General features: G+C 45.8%; 1 protein-coding gene across 1 annotated transcript; it reads right to left on the reverse strand.

Moving 5' to 3' along the window:
• Positions 1–1,105: 1,105 nt before the first annotated feature.
• Positions 1,106–6,482, reverse strand: LOC134800656 (uncharacterized). Its single transcript, XM_063773138.1, has 2 exons — positions 5,578–6,482; positions 1,106–5,321 (listed from the first exon to the last, which is right to left on the reverse strand). Exons 1-2 carry the CDS (start codon positions 6,480–6,482, stop codon positions 1,106–1,108), a joined length of 5,121 nt encoding a protein of 1,706 aa, XP_063629208.1.
• Positions 6,483–10,030: the final 3,548 nt, after the last annotated feature.

Consider the following 10,030-nt stretch of genomic DNA (forward strand, 5'->3'; position numbering starts at 1 on the left):
TGCCGCATATCCAAACTAGTTTCCCGGTGACCAAGAACGCTGCGCGGAGCTGTGAAGCAGAAAATGTCCGATAACCGGATAGATGTAATAACAACTTGTAACCATTTGCCATATCAGTGTATGTATTATGAAAATATTTATATCTTAATAATACGTAACTTTTTGTTACCTTTTATATTTCACGAATTTCTGAATATAGTACCTAATCATTATCTTTTAACGTATTTTTTTACTTATTTGTGAAATGCTCATTTAAGAGCCCAACAACGTGCACACTAGCGCCACTGCTAAATAATCGTGATTATTTAAATTTAACGACATGTATTTAAAAAAGGGGCCGCTACGGACTGTATTGTGTATTTAGGTACCTGTCGAGCGTAGTTACTGTGGGGCTCGCAGATTCCGAAGTCAGGAACCCGTACGACGGCTGGAACGCGCTGGCTGGCTGCTGCAGATTACCTTCTTGATACCGCTACCACCATTACCGGGAGTGTAGTTGGAGTTTAATAAAAACACATATGTATGTTATAAGAAAACTCTGGAGAGTGTTGGGAGGCTGGTGCCTCTGTGGCTATTGATGAGTGAGTGACAAGCACCCAGGGTGGGCGCGTATATATAGGCGCGCTCGGCGCGATCCCCACCGTAGGTACTTTAGGCCACGCCTACTCAAGGCGTGGGTGTTACGTGCAGAGTAAGTATTTTATTTATTGAACCAATCACAGTAGCGTATTAGAAATGTTTACAAAATTAGGGAAAAAGGGTAATATTTAATTGGGGAACAATAAAGACTTATAACTAGACACGTGACATAATAAAATGATAAAAAATAAGACACAAGTTACATGGTAAAATAAGACACAAGTTACATGGTAAAAATAGACACACAAAAATAGATTAACATAAAAGAACGATTAAAACTAAACATGTATGATTAAAAACTAGCTATACACGACAATCTCCCCCACGTGTGTCAACACCGTCTGATTGCGAGGAGTATATAGGTATAAGCCGGGAAACTGGGCGGCGGACGTCACCTGCGCGGGTGCGAACAATGGCTACTCTTACGTGGCCATCAGGGCCGGGAAAGAGTTGTGCGATTACGCCTCTAGGCCATATTCCTCGTGGCATGGAGCTGTCCGCTACGATGACTACGTCGCCTACATGTAGTTTCTTCACGTTCTGATGAGCACCGGGCCGAGGGAGGAGGCTGGGTCGGTATTCTCGCTGCCAGCGCCTCCAAAAATGGTCGGCTAAGGTCTGCGCTGTCTTCCATGACGAGAGTGACATAGTCGCGTCTGTGAAGACGCCCAGTGGTGACATTGAGCTCGATCGCCCGATGAGAAAATGGTTCGGCGTCCGAGCTTCGCTGTCTAGGTCTGGATTCACTGGTGTCAACGGTCGAGAGTTGACTATGTGCTCGGCTTCCAGCAGTAATGTATGCAGAACTTCTTCGTGAGGTGCTCTCTCTTTGAGTGTTACCTTTAGTGACCTTTTCACGCTGCCTACGAGCCCATGCACCGCCGGCGGAAGGGTTGCCGGGCGGTATCTTTTTCCAGGTTATGGCTCGCTCGATCAAAAATGGCTTTAAAGTGTCGGGCAGCGTCTTCTTGGCTTCTGCCAGTTCTCGCTCTGCGCCGTAAAAGTTGGTGGCGTTGTCAGAGTAAAGAACTGTAGGCGTGCCGCGTCGCGCTATCATTCTGCGCAAGGAAAGTATCATAGAGGATGCCGAAAGTGAGGCGGCAAGCTCTAAGTGCACAGCGCGTGTCGTGAGGCATGTGTATAGTACACCCCATCTCTTTTCGCGGCGGCGGCCTATTGTGATTTGCATAGGGCCAAACAGGTCTACGGCTGCAGCGGTAAATGGCGGTTGATTCGCCTGGAGCCTCTCTGGCGGGAGGTCGCCTACAGGAACCTTGAGTGTGGTTCCTTTATAGGTCCGACACCATTGGCACTTGTTCGCTATATAGCGAATATTACCGCGCAGCCCGATAATAAAATATCTCTGCTTCAACTCGTTGATGACGGTTGCGTGGTTGCCGTGGTCGAAGAGCGCATGAAAATGATGTATTAGCAGCTTGACGAAGTCTTCTTTTGCGTGTAGGACGGGTATGTGCACGTCTTTGTCAATTCTAGCGTTTAGCACTATGACTCCGTTCTTATCAAGTTGTATTGCTATCTTATGCAGCGGAGACTTCTTCGGTAGAGGCCGCCCAGTTTTCAATAGCTTAATCTCCTCTGGAAAGGCAGCATGTTGACTCCGGCGAATTAGCAATATCTCTGCTAAATTTAAATGCCCCTTATTCATTTCTGTATCTGTTTTCTTAGATAGCAGTGAGGCTTTAAATACCTCGGCGGCAACCAGAACCCTAGCGGTGGCGCGAACTAGTCGTACGAACTTTGAGAACCTACTTACCTCCGGCAGGTACTCAAACTTATTTTTCGCGACACCTACTGAGCATACGAGTTTGTTGACGCGCTCTTCGCCCGTATCGGCGACGGGCGTTGGCGCTTTTTCGGTCGGCCAATGCTCTTCGGGTTTACGTATAAAATCGGGCCCTATGAACCACCGGTGGTTCACTCCGAATTGCGCAGGTATACCGCGAGTCGCGTCGTCAGCCACGTTAGCTGCACTAGGCACCCAGCGCCAGTTGGCGGGGGTGGTAGTGTTCTCGATTTCTGCTAACCTATGTGCTACGAATGTTTTATACCTACGTGGGTCCGAACGTATCCACGTGAGCGCCGTTTTGGAGTCAGACCAAAAATACTTGTCCTTTATTACGTAATCTGACTCCTTGACTATGGTTTCCGCTAATCTAGTAGCTAGTACGCAGCTCTGCAATTCCATCCTCGGAATGCTAACTAAATACACGGCCGCGGCATATATTTTTTCGCTCGCGTCGCAAAAAACATGCATATATGCCTCCCTATTAAATGCGGGCACGTGTCGCGGAATCTCTAAGTCTCGTAATTGTTGTACGTTATCGATGAACGATCGCCAGGCGGGTGCGAGAGAGACGGGTATAGGCGAGTCCCAACCGATTCCTGTCCTCCATATTTCCTGCATTAACGCCTTGCCTAAGACGGATATGGGGCTTACGTAACCGATCGGATCAAATATTGACATCGCGCTACTCGTTACCTGTCGCTTCGTTGGCAATTTCTGACCGTTAAGTACGTCTTCGGGCGTATTACGAAAGTTCACGTTGAAACCTAAGGTGTCACGCTTGTGATTCCATTTCAAACCTAAGGCACGTTCGCTCTCGCTCGCGCCTAACAAAGACGTTTCCTCTTTGCTATTAATTACGTCAGAAATTACCGCAGGGTGGTTCGAAGCGAACCCGCGGAGTTCGAAGGACGCGCGCATGTTTAGCTCGTAAATATCGTTTACTACGCGTCTGGCGTGCTCCTCTGACGTGTCGAGGGCGATCAACATGTCGTCCATGTACGTATTTTTAATTGTTTTTTCAGCTGCGATTGGAAACTCAGTACTATGCGTTTTTGCGTTTTCGTTTTTGACATATAACACGGTTGTCGGCGACGCTGCCGATCCAAATATAAGCCGCTTCATTCTGTACTCTTGTGGAGGAGATGTACGGTCTTCCCCCCTCCAAACGAAACGTAACGCGTCCCGATCTCGCTCTACTATTTCGATCTGTAAAAACATCTCTTTGACGTCGGCTATCACCGCGATTTTACCTTCGCGGAATCGCACTAATACGCCAAAAAGTGACTCTAACAAGTCGGGGCCGGCTAACAGCGCGCTGTTGAGTGAACGTCCGTATGCTGTAGCAGCCGCGTCCCAAACTAACCGCATTTTACCGCGCTGTGGGTGAAATGTGGGGAAATGAGCTAGGTACCACGTCCGAGGTGAATCGGGGGGCGGGGGCGAGTTCATTTTCTCCGCGTAACCTTTATCGAGCAAATTGTTCATGTGTTTCGTATATTCGGCTTTCAACTTTACGTCGCGGTCTAGTTTACGTTCTAGACTGAATAGCCGCTTTAACGCTTGCGCTCGGTTATCGGGGAGTTTTTCGTCGTCAGTTCGCCATAATAAGCCCGCTCGATACCGATTCTCCCCCGGTATCTTATCACACGTGGCTTTTAATAAGTCTAGCGCGCGTTGGTCGGGATCGGCCCGAGGCAACTTTTGCGAAACGCCTAACGATTCTATGTCGAAATGCTGTTTCATAAGCTCTAGAGCTTCGTCGTCCGCGGTTTTAGGCCGTGCGTGCCCAACAAAATTTACCGCGGCGCGACGCGTTCGGTCTGGGCCGTGTAGGACCCATCCTAATCTAGTTAGACTCGCGACGGGAAGGTTAGGCGGGCCGTCTATGACTTGCCGAGAAATGATGAGGTGCCAGTTATCTTGGCCTATCACGATAGTAGGTACTGACGTCGGGTAACTTAACTCGTCCGCGATTTTCGACAAATGTTCGCACTTGTCGACTAAGTCACGTGGTACGCCTTGCGAACCTATACCTATATCGCCTATCGTGAGCACCTCCATTAACTCCAAATGTCGGCTACAAAAACCCCTAATCGCGACCTGTAGTGAATACGAATCAGGGTCTGTGACTCTGCCGCCTATTCCTTCAATTTCTAGCGTCTCTCCGCGTACACGAGGCGCGATTTTGTCAGCTGTCTCGTGCAGCATTAAAGTCATTGCCGCGCCTTCATCGAGTAGCGCGAGGGTTTGTACGGTACCTAAAGGTCCCGACACCTCCACAGGCATGACTTTAAGATACGTTTGCGGGAGTCTAATATTGTTTACAGATACGGCCGGCGTACTGTTACCGTTCGCGGGCGCGGCCGCGTTCAGTCCGTGTAACAGCTTACTGTGTCCGGCTTCGCACTGATTTACACCGCACGCGACGTATTTACACTTAAACGGCCTACGGTGATTCACGTCCAAACATCTGTAGCACAATCTAGCACCCTTCACCAGATCCCAACGCTCAGATATCGTTGCGGCTAAAAACTTGGAGCACGCACTGACTTTGTGCTCGTTCCCGCTCTTACAAATGGCGCACGTGCTGCGCGAGACAGGGACGGACGATATCTGCTGTTTGGGTCTAGCTCCGGTTGACGCGGGTTTTTTTTTATTGTTATTTTCGCGTGGTTTTACTTGTGCGACAGTATGTTTACTACGCGATCTACTCTCCGTTTCGCGTGGGTAATCTTCGTGGAAATCTGACTCCGAGCCCGTGCTACAGTCGCGGGAGAACGCGGGGACGCGAGATCTAGAGGGAGCGTTGCTCGACCGCCTAGGTTCGTGTTCAAAAGATACCGTGTTCACTACAGCTCGCGATCTAGTAGCCGGTCTGCGGTTTACGCGTTTGGCTGCAGTACTAATATCGTTGAGAAACTCAGATAAAGCGGCTAAGCCGGGAGTTTCCGAATTTGTCTGCCTATATTTGGCCCATTCGTAACGCACTATCAAATTTAATTTGTCCACTATTTTGTTCACTAGTTCAGGCGCGTGCAAATATTTTTCTTGACGCAATGATTTTACGGTGGCGACGGCGTTCGCGATATGCGCGGCAAACGACGAGATATTAGCATTGTCTTCCGACAAACGTTTGCATGCGTTTGATATTATGCAGCTCCGTAAGCACAATTTCCTCGGGGTCGCCAAATTGCCGTTCTAGCGCTTCCATAATTTCGTATGGATCCTGAACAGTGTACATGATCGATTTTACGGCCGTCCGGGCCTCGCCTTTAAGCGCGCGTCTGATTCTACTGACATTATTGACGGCACTAAACATGGGCGACGTGTCCTCGAACTCCGCTCTAAACGATATCCATTCGGTGATATCTCCGCCGAACGGGGGTAACTCAGGCGGCTTGTGATACATCGGCGGGTAGGTACCGTGTGGTACCTCTAAATATCGCGGTTGCGGTTTGCTGGCCCGGTTGGGCGCGGCGCGCGGCGCGGTCTCTTTCGGCGGCGGGATTTTTACGTTTTTACGCGCGATCTCGCGCTGTAGCGTCGCTTGTCGTTCTACCCAACTTCTAGTTCGTACCTCGGCCTCGGACTCGACACTGCCGCCGTCAGACTGCGCCTTAACTTGGGCAATCTGCAGCATTAACTTGGCAGTATCGGACTCTGCTTTGGCTACGACTAGAGCGGCTTTACGAACCTCGAGCTCTGCTAACAGCACGGTTAATTCACTATCGCGGTCCCTACTTACCGATTCGCGAACAGACCTAACTGACTCGCGAACAGACGGCGCTCGCGGCGGTGGCGCAACAACGGGTGGCACTAAAGTATTCGACCGACTGCGAACTACCACTGTATCGTTATGACGCTCGTCTGAGTGTACCGACTCATTTTCTTTCTCATCACTAGTTTTCTGGTCGCCACTGGTGCCTTTGCTCCACGTATTGGTTGCGCCGGACGTAGTATTGCCGGACGAGGGCGTAGGCGTGGGGACAGGCAGGTCCCGTTTGCGTGAGCGTAGTGATCTTCCGTCTTGCGACATCTTCTTCTTTCTTGATTTTTACGCACACAACACAACACAACACTTGACACACGCGGGGGGTCCCTAACTATATACAAATTTACCTGCCTAACGCCTATGCTCTGACGCTACCGAGCGCAGCGTCAGTGCCCCTAAGCGTGGATCCCTCGGTGCACTGAATCTCCCGCAATGGCTAAAGTGCAAGGCCTAGAGCGTTCGAAAACAGTGTGATGGTATCACCATATGACACATGCAACTAAAGTTGCCAGGACACGTGAGTGGAGGCGAACCTACAACACTGCACGGTCCACCGGCAAGCCGGTAATGGTGGGTTACGGAAAAGGTTGGTAGATAAGGTCTGAGCCGAAGCGAACTTCGGGGGCTCAGCGCGTTCGTTTTTCTTATTTCTTTGTTCTCCTGAATTAAGTATAGTTCTACTTAAAATTCAGCGCGTACTTGTTTCTTTCTTCATTCGGCAAACGAAGGACCATAATGTCGAGCGTAGTTACTGTGGGGCTCGCAGATTCCGAAGTCAGGAACCCGTACGACGGCTGGAACGCGCTGGCTGGCTGCTGTAGATTACCTTCTTGATACCGCTACCACCATTACCGGGAGTGTAGTTGGAGTTTAATAAAAACACATATGTATGTTATAAGAAAACTCTGGAGAGTGTTGGGAGGCTGGTGCCTCTGTGGCTATTGATGAGTGAGTGACAAGCACCCAGGGTGGGCGCGTATATATAGGCACGCTCGGCGCGATCCCCACCGCAGGTACTTTAGGCCACGCCTACTCAAGGCGTGGGTGTTACGTGCAGAGTAAGTATTTTATTTATTGAACCAATCACAGTAGCGTATTACAAATGTTTACAAAATTAGGGAAAAAGGGTAATATTTAATTGGGGAACAATAAAGACTTATAACTAGACACGTGACATAATAAAATGATAAAAAATAAGACACAAGTTACATGGTAAAATAAGACACAAGTTACATGGTAAAAATAGACACACAAAAATAGATTAACATAAAAGAACGATTAAAACTAAACATGTATGATTAAAAACTAGCTATACACGACAATTTTTGAATACATCAAACTAGATTTTATGTTGCTGGATTCGTCGATCTATGAGCTCAAAACAAAAACGGCCGTTTTAGCTTTGGACGGGTAGATTGACGAATCCAATAACATAAAAACTAGTTTAATGTATTCAGCAGTGGCGCTAGTGTGCACGTTAATGGGCTCTTAAAAACCTGACCCCAACAAAAAATAAAAAAATACAAAAAGAAATTCCCTCTCTGGGATTCGAACCCAGGACCATTAGCTTCCTGAACTGGATTACTGCCAATACCCGCTAGGTTAAACGGGTTGTCAATTCTAATTACAATGGTATCCTACCAGAGCGCTAGTAGTATAAACGAACTTTTGAAAGGGACATTTTTTTGTATGGAGTTATCGTTCTTCTCCTAGTGAGTATTATATTCTTTGGTCCACACCAAGGCCTATTGACTTCCTTGGAATGACGTGACCCTTCATAATTGTACATGTGTGCTCCGTTCCTAGAGCAAGATTGCCAGTAATTACCATAAAAATATTTTACTACAGCAACATTGCTAGAACTGGCTTTGTCTATACGATTTCTAGGAACAAATCCAATTAATTTTATCAAATATATTTTGATTCGTAATTCAAAGTCATATGTAAAGTATTATTTATTTTAAATATTATCTATTTCAGTTTGTCATTGTCTATGTTCATAAAATCTATGAAGAGTAGACGTGCCTCCTCTACCCTCCTTGATAAAATTAAAAAAAAATCTTTGTCAATAGGCCTCTTTGATAGGCCTTGATTTGGGTCTGGCCAACATAGAGAAAAACCGTTGTAGTAAACCAGAAACAGCGATAATTTCAAGGTAAGAAATATATTAATCTTTAAATAAAAATGAGCGTACTAATTGCCAAATTCAAATATAATAATTTAATCTTACTATCCCCGTAAGTCCCACGGACGCTATATCGCGTCCGAAATTATAATCAAAATTCATCATAGATGTAAATCCTCACATTGTTAAGCTAGTAAATTTAGACCCGTAGCATTTAGCGACGTTAGTAATTAGGAAATAGGAAGTTAGATTATACATATTGTTTAATTTGTAACTGTTTTGTTTTAGAGAGTGAATCAGCAGATGGCTTGAGCGTGAGATAATAATATAATCCTGGGCCATCATATGATTTCTTGGAAAAAGCTCAAAGAGCACGTATCTGCCGCATATCGCGGTAGACCCGTTTGTGTAATTAAATATGTGTACAAAACGCGAGAGTTTAAAGTGTTATATCCAGACTAGTTTCCCGGTGACCAAGAACGCTGCGCGGAGCTGTGAAGCAGAAAATGTCCGATAACCGGATAGATGTTATAACAACTTGTAACCATTTGCCATATCAATGTATGTATTCATATGTATTGCTCCTAACATATATACAGTAATCCTAATAGGAATGAAAATATTTATATCTTAATAATACGTAACTTTTTTGTTACCTTTAATAATTGACGAATTTCTAAATATAGTACCTAATCATTATCTTTTAACGTATTCTTTTATTTATTTGTGTTATGCCAATTTAAGAGCCCATCAACGTACACACTAGCGCCACTGCTAAATAATCGTGATTATTTAAATTTAATGACAGGTATTTATAAAAGGGGGCCGCTACGGACTGTATTGTGTATTAAAGTACCTTTTGAATACATCAAACTAGTTTTTATGTTACTGGATTCGTCAATCTACGCCTCCAAAGTTAAAACGGCCGTTTTTGTTTTGAGCTCATAGATCGACGAATCCAGCAACATAAAAACTAGTTCGACGTATTCAAAAGGTACTTAAATACACAATACAGTCCGTAGCGGCCCCCTTTTTTAAATACCTGTCGTTGATGGGCTCTTAAAAACCTGACCCCAACAAAAAAGAAAAAAATACAAAAAGAAATTCCCTCTCCGGGATTCGAACCCAGGACCATTAGCTTCCTGAACTGGATTACTGCCAATACCCGCTAGGCTAAACGGGTTGTCAATTCTAATTACAATGGTATCCTACCAGAGCGCTAGTAGGTAGTATAAACGAACTTTTGAAAGGGACATTTTTTTGTATGGAGTTATCGTTCTTCTCCTAGTGAGTATTATATTCTTTGGTCCACACGTACACAATTGAATCACCAATTTTATATTTATAGGGGACATTAAAGCGCTCTAATTTAAAAATAATGCCCTCAAACTTGCCTTGCCCTTGTGATTATATTCTCTTTGGTCGGCACTTCCATTTTATTGGTCATAATCTTAAAGCCGTAACATACTTCCGCACCGCACCGTGACCTGGTTGCACCGCTCCCATAAGTGAGAGCGAGAAAAATATATCTCTTTCTCGCTCTCACTTGAACTATTTATTAGGATCACTCGTGCGCCTGTCTGTCTATCCGTCTGTCACAGCCCATTTTCTCCAAAAACAGTACTGGACCAATTAAGTTAAAATTTGGTACACATATGTAAATTTGTGACCCAAAGACGGACATCTT

Source organism: Cydia splendana, chromosome 20 (genome assembly GCF_910591565.1).
Source record: "Cydia splendana chromosome 20, ilCydSple1.2, whole genome shotgun sequence".
Taxonomy (NCBI): Eukaryota; Metazoa; Arthropoda; class Insecta; order Lepidoptera; family Tortricidae; genus Cydia; species Cydia splendana.